The 16,908-nt window shown below is 38.1% G+C and overlaps 1 protein-coding gene across 2 annotated transcripts in view; it reads left to right on the forward strand.

Moving 5' to 3' along the window:
• The first annotated feature begins 5,126 nt into the window (after positions 1 to 5,126).
• Positions 5,127 to 16,908, forward strand: part of LOC124554926 (26S proteasome non-ATPase regulatory subunit 2) — a 124,946-nt gene continuing 113,164 nt past the window's right edge. For both annotated transcript variants that reach the window (XM_047128618.1, XM_047128619.1), the window contains exons 1-3: positions 5,127 to 5,312; positions 10,804 to 10,860; positions 15,611 to 15,900. In XM_047128618.1, coding sequence (XP_046984574.1) covers positions 5,235 to 5,312; positions 10,804 to 10,860; positions 15,611 to 15,900 — 425 coding nt within the window. In that variant the 5' untranslated portion in view covers positions 5,127 to 5,234. The remainder of the gene's footprint in view (positions 5,313 to 10,803; positions 10,861 to 15,610; positions 15,901 to 16,908) is intronic.

Raw genomic sequence — 16,908 nt, forward strand, 5'->3', positions numbered from 1 at the left:
GATCACTCTGCAGATGCATTCCTAGGAACTTAACATCATCAACTAATTTTACAATTTTGTTGTTTATTTTCAATGTGTGTTCATTTTGTTGTTTATAGTGGAATATATGGAAGTTCATGGCCACCGTTTTCCCAGTGTTAATTATAAGTTTATTTTTTTTTCAAACCAGTGTGTTAGCTCCAGCAGTGATTCATCTGCAGTTAACTGAAGGTCTTTTTGGTCTGTCCCTGTAATCAAAATACTGGTATCATCTGCAAATAAAGTTTCCTGTTTGGCATGGACATTGTCATTCAGGTCATCAACATACAAGAGAAAGAGGATAGTACCTAATGTTGATCCTTGTGGCACATCATATTTGGTGGTAGTTTTTTCTGACATGTATGTTATTCTTCTTGAAATGTTTTCAGCTATTGTGTGTTGTTTGAGAACAACTTTTTGTTGGCAGCTAGTAAGATATGACCTAATTCATTTCTTTGGAACAGCTCCAATTCCCTTTCTTTCCAACTTACATAGTAGGATACCATGATATAAAATGCCAAATGCTTTGGATAGGTCCAAGAATATTTCAGTAGCCATTTCCTTTTCATCTACAGCTTTTAGAATGGAGTGCAAATATTCATAGAGTGCTGTGGTTGTGGATCTAGATTGCCTGAAGCCATGCTGATGATTTGACAGCAATGAGTTTTTGTTAACAAAATCATAAATCTTACCACATTTTTAGGTCAATAGGACAGTTCCTTCCACACCGTGTAAATGCCAGGGTTAGCAATAGTGCCCATTGTTACAATGCACAGAATCAGTGTAACTGCCAGTATGATTATGCTTATAAATCATAAATCTGACCACATTGTTAGGTCAATTGGATACTTCCTTCCCCAAGTGTAAATGCCAAAGTGATCTACAGAGTACATATGTGTATATGTGTTTTTTAAGCATGATACTTATATATACATAGTGTGATTGTTCATTGATATGTTATGTGTGGTCACAAGCCATGTGTAGATATGTCAATTGGCCTGACTTTTAATATCCAAATCAGTGTAATTGTAGAACTTGGTAGGTCAGCTGGACTAGTCTAACAGCAACTATTTTGTAGGGTAACAGTACTTTTTTATACATCTCCACAGTGTAATTTTAGCATTGTCTGTGGTGACTGTTAAACATGGGACCAGTGTAATTAGCTTGGTAGGTTAGTGGAACAAATGTGACACGTTATTTTGGAGGGAAACTACCATTTTTGTCTATTCACCTTCATAATGTAATTTTAACAATGCCTATGGTAATTGTTAAAGATAAGATTAGTATAATTAGTTTATGTATCCTCACAGTAACTGGATCATACATTATAGCAGAGTAACTGGGTAATAACTACTTGGACAATGCTCCCATTCCCTTTTTTTTTCTGGAAAATCTCTGCTTCATGACCCTTCCACTATGGGGTACAGAACACAAGTGATGTACCTGGGTAAGTAGTGACTGCATCTTTCACGACATTTTTAAGTCAACCAACTGGTCTAGAGAAATGGGGGAGGGGGAGAGGGAAAACTCTGACAGCCAACAGGACAACTCCCCCTTGATTTTTTCACATCTAATTTTGGCACACAATTGGCCTACTGAAGTTGGAAGAGGAGAGAGGGAGGGGAGGTGTGTGGGGCTGAACTTGAAATTGAAAGTGACGGGTCAAAAATGAGTGGTATTGAAGTGGCTCTGCTCCACTATTTGCGGTGTGCATTGGAAACTTTCCATGCAGAATAAATAAATGTTAACCTATATACATTTCTTAATTTTATTTTCATTTAATTACATCAGAGAACAGAAATAATTTTAAGAAAAAACTGTCTCTTGTGCATGTTGTCCAGTGTCATACATATCCTTTTAATAATCCTCCTGGCTGTCCCCTTGCAATTACCAATGAAGTCTCCAGTGGGCAGAAGGAAAACACTGGGGACAAACCATTTGAGTTTCGATAGTAGCTGGTTCATTGATGGAACATAGTCATTTCTGAAAGAAAGAAAAGAATGACATGAGACAGTCCAAGAGAAATTTAGAAACATAACTTGGTAGCCACTCCTTCCACTGCTGTGATTATGTAGATTCACAATCTAAAGATTGCTGTTAACTGAATGACAGGTATGGTACCTATGTCCTCATAACACAAAGGTTACAATTACTTTATGATAAATATGGATGTGGTAACGAGGATAAAACTAATAACTGTGAAATACAAGAGGTATCAGCTATAACTACCTTAGAAGAAACTGACTGTCCTATAATTTTACTGTGTTAAACTCAGCTTGAGTAAGGACAAATAATTTTCATGTTTATAGGAATGACACTAAGTGGTGGAAAATTTTGTTGCCCTGAAGCATTCACTAATAAACAGAAAGTTGTTGTCCCAATGGGTGATAAGAGTGAACAACATTTTCTGCTATAGATATGCCTGAGTGAATTCAGGACATTAGTGTACTATCAAACTTCATGTTACATTAAAAAATCATAATTAGCCATAAACTTCAGGAAATTGATACTTCACACAACCACAAATTAAGATATTTCAATTTAAGTTACCTTCAACTAGCTGCAATTTGATGCAAAGGAGGAAACTGAAAGTTACTTGAGTTTCAAGGAAAGTGAAAAACATAGCATTCTAGGCATGCCTTCCATATGCTACAACTATGCAGGTTCAGTAATTAGATTCCTGTCCTGCTTTATATTCATATGTAGTTATTATTTTATGGCATATATGAGTGGACTTTGTGGATAATAATAATAACTGAGAAGCACAACAGCTATGCTCTATTGCTGACTTTCCTCTTCATTTTCCTGTGTTAAAGTTAGCCTGAGTACACAGAAATAATTCACAGCCTTCAGTGAATATTGGTGGGTGGGAGACAATTTTGTTGCTGTGTAGCATTAATAGACCTGTTATCCTAATATTTTCACTAAGATGCGGAAATTTCTTCTGACACTGGTATAGTGTTTACAAAAAGGGGCATTCCCAATAGAAAACAGTGTGTGGAACAGTATTTTCTGCTACTGATGAAATGTGGCTGAGTGAAATTCGGGCACTACCGTTTTATCAAAACATTTTAAAACGTGAAAAGTCGATGTTTTGTATAAAACAGAAAAAGCTGTTAAACAAATAGTACACATAACTGGCACGATTTTTCGATCTGGATAAGTCTATTGTAGCACTTATACTAAATAAAACGAAATAGTCATTTCCACTACAGCAGCAATTGTAACACATGCCAGATAAACAAGACTATTTTTACACAGATCATCATTTTAATGTGCCTGATGTACATAAATAACACGACGGAATCCATGAAGTATTGAACTCAAACTCTTTTTACTACAAATAAACAGAATTATTTAAGAAAACAGGGAAACAGTGGCACCTGCCTGCTATACGCTCGAGTTTCTCACCAACAGGATAGAAAGGACGAAATATGGCTTCCTTTAAGAAGCGAAATCAGGATAAAAATTCGGAGTCGGCGTCGTCTCATTTCCTTCTCCTTCTTTGAAAAGAAGTTGACAAATTAGTCCCAATCAGAGAAATTTCTGAGACTGTTGTTCTTAATTTTTTCAAAACTCCTTGTTCCAAGTGAATATTTGACTGTCGACGAACAGTTACTTTCTTTTCGAGGACAATGACAATTCAAATAGTACCTTCCTAAAAGGCCGGCTAAATATGGCAGTATGGCATTTGCTTTGGTAGATGCTGTAACTGTCTATACTTTTAATTTAGAAACTTATGTTGCCACTTGGCCAGAGGGTCCTTTCAAGCGAAGTATCCTCTTACAAATGTACTAATAAGATTGGTGGAATCTCTCAGCGGCTCTCACTGTAACATTACTGGTGACTACTGGTTCAGCAGATTACCACTGACTAAGAAGCGACTAGAAGGCAGGGTACTGACATTCATTGGAACACTCAGAAAAAACAAGAAGTAGGTCCCCAAGCGGTTTCTACAAAATAAGCAAAGAACTCAATATTCTTCGTCGTTTGGCTTCCAAGAGAATTGTAGCCTAATTTCATTCTTCCCTAAAGTTAATCAAGATTTCTCTTGGTATCTACATTATACCATAATGATACCATTGATAAAGATACAGACGATTAACTGAAACAATAAATTGTAAATTTTTTACAATACGACAAAATTGGGACCTGATATTGTTGTTCAATTACCTGTAATTAAAAAAAATGATGAGTGACGAAACACTCACAGGTGGTCTATGGTTGTTTTCTAGAATTTACTTAATGTCTCTGCTGTGAGTACACTGTGCACATACTGAGCAAATCCGAGAACACCTAAATCAGTGAGAAGATCGGAACTTCTGTAGAGGTTGGTCCGCAAAGTGATCAAAGCTCATATTCAGCACAGATCTGCTATCTCTCAAATTCCCATTAAATTGTGGCGGCATGCACGTATTCCACTGGGCATAAATTCAACAGTTACACCACAAGAGAAGGTTCCATAAGGACATTGCTAGAAGTGTGGACGGCAGAAAGACAGGTCAGCTAGAAAAAGTTGTCATAAATGTAAAAGGCGGATCTGTTTGGCTCATTTGCATAGCATACGTGTTAACTGTCTCCGAAATAAATTATTAAAATGTTTTTTATTTATTTCCATCCCCCCTACATATACAAAAATAGAACAAACAATTAAAGAACATTTGATAATCGTTTCCATCAGTAATTAATAAAACTCAAAGGTGAACAGGAGTCCCCCACGCGCCCGACCTCGTAACTATTCAGCGCGTGCCTATTGCAGGGTTAGAATACTTGATTACAAATTACGTAAAAGTTTCCATCTTCCAAAGGAAATTTTGTTTCTGTTCCACAGCAAACTACCCTTTGTTTTGAGAGTAACGACAGGGTCCAAGTAGGCGGTATTCTATTCATTATCTTGCGATTAATTGAAATATGAAGCACGAAAATACGTGCTTGAAAATGACCCACGGTTGAAATTCGCCAATCACACAGATAATAAAAACAATACAGCCTACATTGACCATGATTTTATTCTCAAAACATGTTGAGCCTGTGGACAACCACAAAAGCGTCTGTTTGCCGTATAACATTGGATGAATATCTTTATGGCAATCTGAATTTCTTTGAAGCCAACGTTGGTATGGTATACTACTGTACTCTCTGCGGTTGATGACTGGCGTAATGTGTAGTGATATTGTTTATCTTTTGTTGTGAGTTAGTAAATAAACTGTAGCATAATGCCTGACGACGTAACAATGACGGAAGGTACGAAGGAGGAGCAAGAAAAGAAACCCGAAGAAGAAACAGCCGAACTGGTGAGCGACAGTTTTATATTTTTCGGTTGTGTATAGCATGTGCTGTACCATTTATCGAGAGTATTTTAGTGATATATTACATCAGTAATGAGCATGTGGCACTTTTTCGATTATTGAACGTAATACTAATGCATTTCATCCCTATTCTTTCCTGTGTTAAATACTGATGGATCCCAATATTTGTGATAAGTCATATCACTATTCGTTGTATTCTGCGCCAGCTAGTACAGAGAATTAGAGAAATTCCAATACTTATAACAGTGTTCAGCTGCAGATGACACCATTAGGGCAATGGTTTCACTAATATTCAATAGCCTAAGTAGGACTATTCCGCGTTAAAAAGTTGGTTAATCAGGTGATGGAACGCAGTGACGGCTGCAGAGCAGTCGTTACTTCTGTTGCTTCTTTTTTTTTAAGCAATGATATAATTGATATGTTATAAATGCCACTACATCAATAATGTGTGTGTTTTATTGGATGCATATTCGGGAGCAGTGGGATGAAAATACCTTCCTGGCAAGTCAGAATTGTGTTTTCGTGAGTTACTGTAATTTCATCATATGAATGTCAAGGTAGTTTGTACACTGCTGCAATGCCGAATAGCTCCAGTTCTTTACAAGAAATAATCCCCCGCCATTAATAAGCCTTCTGGAGTTCATATCGACTCCTCATCACAATCTGTGAAAATGACTGTGCTTAATTGTATGGCTCGTGTTTGTGCCTTACATTTTGTGCATTTAAACCGTTTTGTTAAAGCATCTTGTAAATCATTATTTCTGTAATGTAAAGCTGCCCTCAACCTTGAAGTTGGTTTGAGCTCGCCACAGTGCTTTTACTAGGCTTGGTCCTGTTGTATGTCATTGTCTTCCTGACATCTTACCTACCAGTCAGTTAAAGATGGACCAACAGTCTGACATGAACTCTCTGTATTTTCCGCATACACAAGTGTTTATTAGAGTCGAAGAAAATATTAAGTGACAGATAAAATTTGTAAGACAAACTGAAAATGGAAGCCTGAACCTTTGGATTTGTAGTGTGCCACTTAACTACAAAGCCAGACTTTTGTGATATGATCTTGTTGGTACCTTTCTGTAGCTGTGTTTGTGGTAAATGGTCATTCAGAAACATTGCACCATTTGCGTGTTTGCTAATTACTTGTCTTAGAATGGTACGTACAGTTGAACTTACAATGGGTAACAGTCATTTCTTAGCGACACGTATGAAGAGTGAATTGCTCGGTGATCGAGGGTTCAGTCCTCAGTTGGTCGGCTACTTGGCTTCTTACTGGATCTTCTGTTGCTTCTTTTACCTCTGACAATGGTTCTTTAATGTGAGAAACTGCTTGTTAACCTGTGGTTTCCCCAATAATTAGCAAGGTGGACCTGTTTAGATCCCAAAGGAAGCAAGGGCATGATACACGTAGTTGGACCGTTCCGAATAAAGCAAAGCATGATTGAAAACGCACTTGCATTTGAGGACAGCTTTACTATGCTTTAATGACATACCAAATTAAAGGTGTAATACACTACACTTACGTACCAACAGTATTGTAACTAATTCTTGAGACACTGTTTATACTCCTTTGCCCTCATTGCGTCACTCACTCAGCTGTTCTGTTAATCCATACATAAAGCTCCACATGAAGATGTGCTTTCAGATGGAAAATGTCAAATTATGGTAAAAGTGTGGCATTTCCATTGTGTTTTGCTGTTGGTAATGGTTCGCACAGTGAGTTGTGGGAACTCAATGTGTCAAATCACGAGTGAGATGAATGATAGCCACTGAGCTTCTCATTCACAATTGCCTATGGTTTGTAAATAAATTTGGCTGGTATTTTGTTCCTTAAGGTTAGAATGTAACCAAATCATCAGAGTTTTTGGCAAAATCGGAAAGAACACACATGTAGGTTATTGTAATGATTAATGTATATCTCAGGCTACGCTACTTGTCAGTCTACTGTGGTAACTATATTTTTGTGTTGAGATCCATTGGCTTCACCATATCACAAGCAAATTATCACATTCCAACCTAACCTAGACCTCAGGCTAAACTACAAATCAGTCTGTCACTACAATCATGCTTTTTGACTTTCACATTCACTGACCTCGCCAACTCCCAACCAGACTGTCACAGTCCAACATAACCTATGCCTCAAGCTGTGAAACAGGTCAGTCTGTCACCACAACCAGGGTTTTTGCTTTCATATTCATTAGCTTCACCAACTCACAAACAAATTATCACATTCCAATGTAACTGAGGCTCCAGGCTTCACCACAGGTCTGTCTCTTGGCACATCTTGGTCTTTACAGTCACCAAAGGACTACTAAAATCACTAAGAAAGCTTATATTTCATAGTAACCAGATTGGTAGAAGGCATCTGATTAGCTCTGACAAGTGTCAACAAATAGCCAGTATCCATACACAATGCAAGAACTGCCAATATCATAAGTGCACTTTAGCCCATATTATTCATTGATTGGTATAAGAAATTGCTGGTCGCTACTTCTGCAACATATACTAACTAATAAACAGTTTCAACTAGGCCTGTTGTACTTGGGTTGATACGAAAGTGGCTTTGACAAAAGCCACTATTTCTCTTTTGCACTAATCAGCTGCTGATATTATTTAATGTTTCAAATAAAATATTTATGTGACTTTACATAGAACACAGACAACCGTTTCTTTACTGCCTGGGTGTGCATTTGGGAGGACGACTGTTCAAACCTGTGTGCGGCCATCCAGATTTAGGTTTTCCATTATTTCCCAAAACCGCACCAGGCAAATGTCGGGATGGTTCCTTTTAAAAGGCACAGCTGATTTCCTTCTCCATTCTTGACACAGTCTGAGCTTGTGCTCCATCTCCAATGACCTCAGTGTCAATGGAATGTTAAACCCAATCTTCCTTCCTTACTTACTTCCTTTCTGTACTGCCTTTGCAATGCTTGCTTCCTGCATTCTTGGTATGCTTTGTGTTTGAAGGTCACTGTATCAAGGGGTAATATATCTTGTCATACTACTAGTCATTAAAATTATGGGATGAAGATCTAATATGCCAAACAAAACAACTAGAATGAGAACAACTGGCTCTCTCTGGCCCATATCTCATTCATACACCATCTTAACCCAAAGTCCATGTGATTTGCCTGAAATTTCTTTGTAGAAGTTGTCTTGTTTTACATTCAGCATTTTTTAATTTGTTATACACTTATCTAGTTTATTGTTATGCGATGTTCAGTGTTTAGCATTACTCGTGACCAATAGAAAGTACTTAATAACGTAGTATACATCTTTCCATACTGATGTCCCAAAGAATCTTAATTGTTAGAGACAATTATTATCATTTTGAAATATTAGTTTGAAGGCAGTTTTTTCAGTACAGTAGGAAATACGGAAGCGTCCGATCCCACCCGTCTGCTTTGACCCATGACGTCACGAGTATGGCGGAAACGACCATAAACCACGATTCCAATATGACGCATATAAAGTCATTACGTACACATTATGAGGACGAAAATACATCGAAAAACAAACACATACACACACACGTTCCACAAAAAGCCTAATGACACTAACGGGACAAGCACGGGAAATAGGGGGTTTTTGGGTGGGGACAAACTAAATATAAACAAATTTAGACACCCACCCCCATACAAAACCACTAAACACAATATCATCTGGAATCGGACACTTCCCTTGACCTATATAGCTCAACAGCAGCTCCCGATCCCATAAATTAGGACCATACACTTCCCTTGGCCTATATAGTTTTAAAACATCTCCGATACCAATATCAACATACAAAGCCGCACATTGGGATCGAACACTTCCCTTGACCTGCGCACTGTTAATTTTATCCCTCATATCCATTCCTGAACAAAAACAACAACCGATTAATTTTACTAAAATTACCACACAATGTACAGCGATCAACACTAAATTAACCTTCACACAAAATCGTTAACTCACTGAAACACATTCCACTACAAACACAGCCGACACTCGAACAATTCTGGATAATGAGCAAAAGCAAACTGAGCCCATTACATCACACAAACGAAAACCCTGAACATACCACTAGAGAGCACAACAAACCACAACACGACGACATCTACAAACACGCCACACTCACAAACCAAACTCCGCGCCGTCATGACGTCACACATGACAACACCCTTACGTCACGGGTCAAAGGCGACGCATGGGATCGGACGCTTCTGTCGACCCGTACAGTATTATTGCAATGTTCTTCTTATAGATAAAGGTGTATGTAAAAAGCTGACAGTGAGATGCAAAGACCACTGCACACAGTAACCAAGCTACACTTACTTTGTCAGTCGCTTTTTATGTCCAGTTCTGGCATTTTGACTGGTGTTTCTTGTTTGGTAACTCACGTTGCCTGAACTGAGACACCCAATTCCTTGTATGCCATTATGTCCCTGTTTATCATGCCACGTACACCATTCATTTTACCCATTACAAAATTGGACCACATGTGAGTTGAGTTTATTGTTGGCCTAAGCAAATCCAGGTCGATTTTCTTTTTCTGTTGTATAGGATAACACCATGTGAGGTGGAACAGTGGTAAGATACTGGAGTTACATTCATGAAGACGGTGTCTCAAATCTCTATCTGGCCATTTATATTTAAGTTTTCTGTGGTTTCCCAGAATTACGTAAGGCAAATACTGAGATTGTTCTTTTGGAAAAAGGCATTCTTCCTCTATATAACTTGTGCTTTGTCACCAATGACCTAGTCATCAGTAGGGTGCTAATATTTTCCTCATTCGTTTCTTTTCAGAGGAATATTTTTCACTCACTTGGTGCAATAGGATTAAAAATTTGCACAGTTTGTAACCAAACATTTTACTGTCATTATAAGTTCTCTGCTTACTTCATAAATTTGACAGTTTTGCGGTTTCATTTGCATTTATTTTTTCATTATTATCTTCTTCCATCTGGTTTGCTGTTTGTTATTTACTCTGTCATAATTTGCTTCCAGGCAGACATTGTCATCTCAACATATTCTAACCTCTTGTATTTTCTTTTCTCGTGCCTTTAACATCTTTAAGTACCATATGCAAAAAAACTTACAGTATATCCTCAATTTCTGTGACTGATATAATTTTGTGTTTAGCTATTATCTATTTGTGTAGAGTAAATGCTGACTCGAGTATGTGTAAACACACTTTTCACTGTGTTTGTTCCTGTACTTTTAGCATTATAGTGAAGTATAGGCCTACCATGAGTTTACTTGCAGTGTCCATTAAGCCTTTTTGCAATTATATCATTTGTGGTAATTGACAGATCTACGCTTTAGTTAATACTGTTACATTTCAATCACATTTTTATTAGAGAAATTTATTTTTCATTTAATAGGCCAACTTGGAAGATGTTTTTTAGAGTAGTGCTACAGAGTTACTTATTTGCATAATATGTATTGGTGTTTTTGCAGAGCATTCTGCATACTTAGAATTTTCTCTGTTTGTTTGTAGTCCGAAGAAGACAAGCAATTGCAGGAAGAACTTAACTTGCTGGTAGAAAAACTGTTGGTAAGTAAATTTTATATTTCTATGTCAAAGTAACTACGCTTTGTCATATATTAATAAGTAAAATGCTCTTTCATGTGCCTTTCAATCTCCACAAAAACCACTTTTTTCCTCTCTTATGAATGAACAGAGGTTTCACTGGTAAATGTGCTTTTAAAGTGTACTGCTATTGGTAATGATTTGCATGATAAATCACGGAAAGGTATTGCTACGAATCACAAGTCAAATGTAGATAGTCAATGAGAATCTTTTTCATAATTTCCTATTGTTTGTAAATAAATGTAGCTCATATTTTGTTCTATTAGGTTAAAAAGTCACCACATCATTGGAATTTTCAGCAAAATTATAAATAAGACATACAAGTAGGTAATTGCAGTGACTAATGTATATCTCGATTACAGCAATTATTTTTTCGTATTGAAATTCATTGGCTTTGCCAACTCACATTAAAATTAATAAGTTCGAACGTAACCTAGGCCACGGGTTACACTACAGGTTGCACTGTCCACACATCTAGTTTTCTTCCATTCACATTCATTGCCTTTGCTAATTCTCAACCAAACAGTCACATTCCATCATAAAATATGCCCTATGCTACACTACAGGCTAGTCTGTCAGCTCATTTAGTTTTCTACTATTCATTTTGTTGACATTGTCAGCTCACAAACACATTGTCACATTCCAACCTAACCTAGGCCTCAGGCTTGACTACAGATTAATGTGTCGGCATATGTAATTTTTTCCAGTCTCCAAAGAAATACAAAAATTAGTAAGCATTCATTCACAAAGTTCCTACCTGGCTCGCTTGAAGGAAATCCTGAGGATGATGATGATGATGATAATGATGATGATAAGAAGTAGCAACCTAAAAATTCACAATAACCAGATGACTAACAAGTATTCTGGTGCTCTCTGTATTGAAAACAATATAATCAAGTCATATCTTGTGCTGAAAGGAATTAGATTAAGTGATTCTCATTCGCTACCATGTACTATCACACATTTTGCTAAGACCAATGTCAACAAATTGCCATCATCAGTATGCAACACAAGAGCCGCATCACCATAAGTGCACTTTAACCAGGTTCAGTCGTAAAACAGTGTGGCAATTTCCAATTATGAGATACACAGTCAGGGAGGGCATGGTTAACACATTATTGGGTCACCTTGATGTGCTGTAACCACGTGTAAACCATCACATAATTGCAACAGAAGAACCATATCAATTGACTCGTGGGACCTTTTTTTAACATTTGTCAGAGTGAAACATCCATTGATTATAATGTGGGAAAGAAATATGCCCTAGATTTTGCACTACAAAGACAACCAAAAATGCTGTGTAATGTTCAATTTGGATCATTTATCAGGCCAGGGGTGGTGTTGACACACTTCAAACTGTATAGCTGAAAATAATAGTATGGTTGGGCACTATCATTTTTGGTAGGTAACAATCAGTATTGCAAAGTGTAATTGACTGTTGTTTGTAAGTTTAAAGTAAAGAAAGTACTAGCTGAATCCCCTGAAAGTGTAGTCTATGACTTCAGCAAACTTGTCTGCAAGTTTAATGGCAGGAAATATGCAGTTTGGTGCATAAGCTACTTTCTTTGTCTTACATACATAAACCTTACTTGTTATTGGAAACTAGTACAAGATGTCGCATCTAAGTGTATTACAATGATTAGACAATGGCACATGATCTAGGCACAATATTTGTCATGCTAACTAATTTTTGTGGTGACCGGAGATTTTGATGTTGCCTGGGGGTTGTGACAGCTAAGTTTCTGGAGCTTGTTTTGGACTCTTAATGCAGAAATAATACTTACTTTTGATGTCTTTTTTGTGGCCTTACCATACAGTTCTGTGAAACAAGTCTCCTCATTGGTGATATCAAATACCCACTGTTGGTACCTTGTGAGTAATATGTCATTTACATTGAATTTGCCTACATTCTGATTTTCCTTGCTAAAACAAACTCAGATAATGTAATCTCCTTGAAAGTGATAAAGTGTTCCTTTTCCTTGCCAATTTCTTACACATTACTTTTGGAATATGCTTACTGTTGTACTGCATATTAACTTCCTGTACTGTAATATACAGAAGTGGTGAGATGCACAGTTGTGTTGTGCTCCAAACAAAGGGTAAAGGTGACAAGGTGGTCATTTGATGAGTAACAAAAGTTTTTACAAATAATTAAAGTGATGTAACTGATTATATATACAGGGTGTTACAAAAAGGTATGGCCAAACTTTCAGGAAACATTCCTCAAACACAAATAAAGAAAAGATGTTATGTGGACATGTGTCCGGAAACGGTTAATTTCCATGTTAGAGCTCATTTTAGTTTCGTCCACCTACGCTCAATGGAGCACATTATTGTGATTTCATATGGGATACTCTACCTGTGCTGCTAGAACATGTGCCTTTACAAGTACGACACAACATGTGGTTCATGCATGATGGAGCTCCTGCACATTTCAGTCGAAGTGTTCGTACGCTTCTCAACAACAGATTTGGTGACCAATGGATTGGTAGAGGCGGACCAATTCCATGGCCTCCACGCTCTCCTGACCTCAACCCTCTTGACTTTCATTTATGAAAGCTCTTGTCTACGCAACCCCGGTACCAAATGTAGAGACTCTTCGTGCTCGTATTGTGGACGGCTGTGATACAATACGCCATTCTCCAGGGCTGCATCAGCGCATCAGGGATTCCATGCGACGGAGGGTGGATGCATGTATCCTCGCTAACGGAGGACATTTTGAACATTTCCTGTAACAAAGTGTTTGAAGTCACGCTGGTATGTTCTGTTGCTGTGTGTTTCCATTCCATGATTAATGTGATTTGAAGAGAAGTAATAAAATGAGCTCTAAAATGGAAAGTAAGTGTTTCCGGACACATGTCCACATAACATATTTTCTTTCTTTGTGTGTGAGGAATGTTTCCTGAAAGTTTGGCCGTACCATTTTGTAACACCCTGTGTGTGTGTCTATATATGTATATAAGTTCTGGTAGAATATAAATAACTTAGGAATAAACAAGACCGTGCTAACTTTTGGACAAACCTATCTTGAACGCGCGCGCGCACACATACACATACACACACACACACACACACACACACACACACACAGTACTAAGACTTCAGGTAGTGTGGGTGCTGTGTTGGGTGGTGTAGGTAGCGGGGGAGTGAAGAGGGAGGAAGGAGGAGGGGTTGGTGGTGGGTGACTGGTGGCTTAGTGGGAGGCAGCCGGTTTGCTGGCTAGGAATATGGGAGTAATGGGTGGTAGGTGTATGGTCTGGGCTTATAATGCACAAGTGCGGGAGCCAGTAGGGAGTGGCACGTGGTAGATGAAGATGATGATGTCACGACATGGATTGGGAGAGGGTGATTAGACAAAGGAAGGGGAAACTGTTGGGTGGAGGATGTGGGCACAGTGGGTTAAGAGAGACTGGGGCCAGGAGGATTAAGGTGTCAAAGGAGATAACTCCCATCTGCATAGTTCAGAAAAGCTAGCTGTTGAGGAAAGGATCCAGACAGCCCGCGATGTGAAGCAGCCATTGAAATCTGCTACGTCAACTTTATTTTTGGTCACAATCATAGCCAAAATCCTTCCCACTCTTCCTGAAATAGTATTCCATTGCCCATCTGACCTACACAACATCCCAGTCCATGCCAGAGCCACTTTCACTCACCATGGAAGACCCAGGTGCAAGACCACAATCCACCTTCCTGGCACTTCCTCCTCCAGTCCAGTCACACACTTATCCTACCCCATCAGAGGCAAAGGCATCTGAGGAAGCTATCATGTCATATACCAGATCTGCTGCAATCCCTGTGCTGTTTTAAATGTCAGTATGACAACCAACCAGCTGTTCAACAGAATGAATGGCCACTGCCAAACTATGGCCAAAAGCAGAGTTAACCACCCAGTGGCGCAACATGCAGCTGAGCACAACACACTCAGTTTTAATGGCTACTTTACAACCTGTGCCATTTGGATCTTTCCCTCCACCACCAGATTTCCTGAACTACCCAGATGGAAATTATCCTTGCAAAACATCCTTCCCTTCCATAACCTTCCTGGCCTCAATCTCCGTTAACCCACTGTACCCACACCCTCCACCCAATAGTTTCCCCTTCCTCTATCTTATAATTCCCTTCCAGTTCACATCTTTGTGTCATCTATCCTACTAGCTTCAGCACCCATGCATCACATGCCTGGCCCGAATACCTGCCACCCCTCTCTCCCGCATTCCTTGCCAGCAAACTGACTGTGGTTGCGGAGACAGACATAACAATAGTATAGCCTGAGGCTTCTGTTGTGTTCTTTAATTATCCTAGTAACTGTTGTTATCATTTTTCTTGTCATGTTGTGTATGATCTCTTTCTTGCTGCAGGTTTGCTATAGCTAGTTTTTCCATTGAGCTGTTTTGCAAACTCTTTCTTTTACAGACTGTTAGTCCTTGTTTGGCACTGCAGAAGGAACCTTAAAATCCCAAACACTGTCTGCTGTTTCCTTTTATGTATATGACTGCCTATTATTCTTACCATGCTTTACCGAATACCAGTGGGAAATTCAAATTAATTTATGTAATGCTCGTTATTGTTTTGCACAAATTAAACACAATGTTTAAATTATCTCTAGTTGCAACTGGCACTTATTCAGTTTGTACAGTGGTAACTTACTTTGCAGGTATTCTGAGTAATCATCATCTGCTGTTTTTTTGTTAATTTTACTGTGCATCTGTTGCAGGACAATGATGAAACTCAGTACTTGCCTGCTCTAGAGAGCTTGAGGAGCCAGATTCAAGCATCAACCACATCAATGACCAGTGTTCCAAAACCTCTGAAATTTATGAGGCAACATTTTGAAGCAATGAAGACTGTATATGATAAAATTAAAGACCAGAAGACAAAAGAATTTTGCGCTGATGTGATATCAGTGCTAGCAATGACAGTTACTGGAGATAAGACTGAATGTCTTAAGTATAGGCTACTTGGATCTGTTTGTGAAATTGGTGATTGGGGTCATGAATATGTAAGGTAATTGCATTTTGATAGTATTAAGGAGCTTGACAATGGTTCCCAATTGCTAAAGTGTAAAAATTATGAGGAACAAAGTTTCAATCTTTGTATAATGGAATAGAGTCGTGCAGAAAAAAATTTAGGGAGCTTGTGCAGTGTTTGCTTTACTGAATCTGCATTCCAGATGAGCTGGAGTCAAATTCCTGTGATGTTTTCCAGACTTAGGTTTTCCAAAGTTTTCTAAATGATTGTAAATGCTGGGAAGAATCCTTTATCTTCCTTCCTGCAGTGAAGATTGATGTGTCTTGTGTAGCTATTGGGATCTGTGCAGTCATACCATTTACAAATGTTTGATACTTACACTACTGTTTGGAACACATACAACAGCAAGAAATATTGGAGTTAACCTAGTGAAATGTATTATATGATTTATTTATGATGGAAGTATTATTTGCAAAGCTTTTAAAGGACAGGAAGGATGTTGTATGGAAATTCATAATAGGTGAAGTCCGAATTTATTGATGATAATCACTATAAGTGTACTGTGTAGCAAGCTTTAAGTTTGTTCCACAAGTAAAAGAAATTTCTTAGGCATGGTTTGCGTTGAGGCTATATGATATGTTATGTGACATGTTGCAGTAAAGGTTGCATGATGCTTATCGGTGCAATGCTCATGTTCCCACTGGGAAGATACAATAAGTGATACTATACACAATGCAACTCATGATACAACAGACAAGACAACACAAATCACATTTCGGTTTCACTTGCAATCATGAGCTCTTCTGAAGAGAACATTACTGTGATTTATCATTATTTAAGTCTCAAAACACTAAAAAAATAAAAGAAAGTACTGGGTACACTCATACAGTGCTATAAATTATAAATACTAAACATAGTTTGGCTGTGAGGTCACTCAACATGAACAGAAATTCCACAGAATGAGTCCAGGCACTTTTTGGAGCAACCAGTATTAGCTTCTCCGACAGTGCAGCACACAAATTTTTGACTTGCTATTTCTCCTGC

Source organism: Schistocerca americana, chromosome X (assembly GCF_021461395.2).
Source record: "Schistocerca americana isolate TAMUIC-IGC-003095 chromosome X, iqSchAmer2.1, whole genome shotgun sequence".
NCBI classification, from domain to species: domain Eukaryota; kingdom Metazoa; phylum Arthropoda; class Insecta; order Orthoptera; family Acrididae; genus Schistocerca; species Schistocerca americana.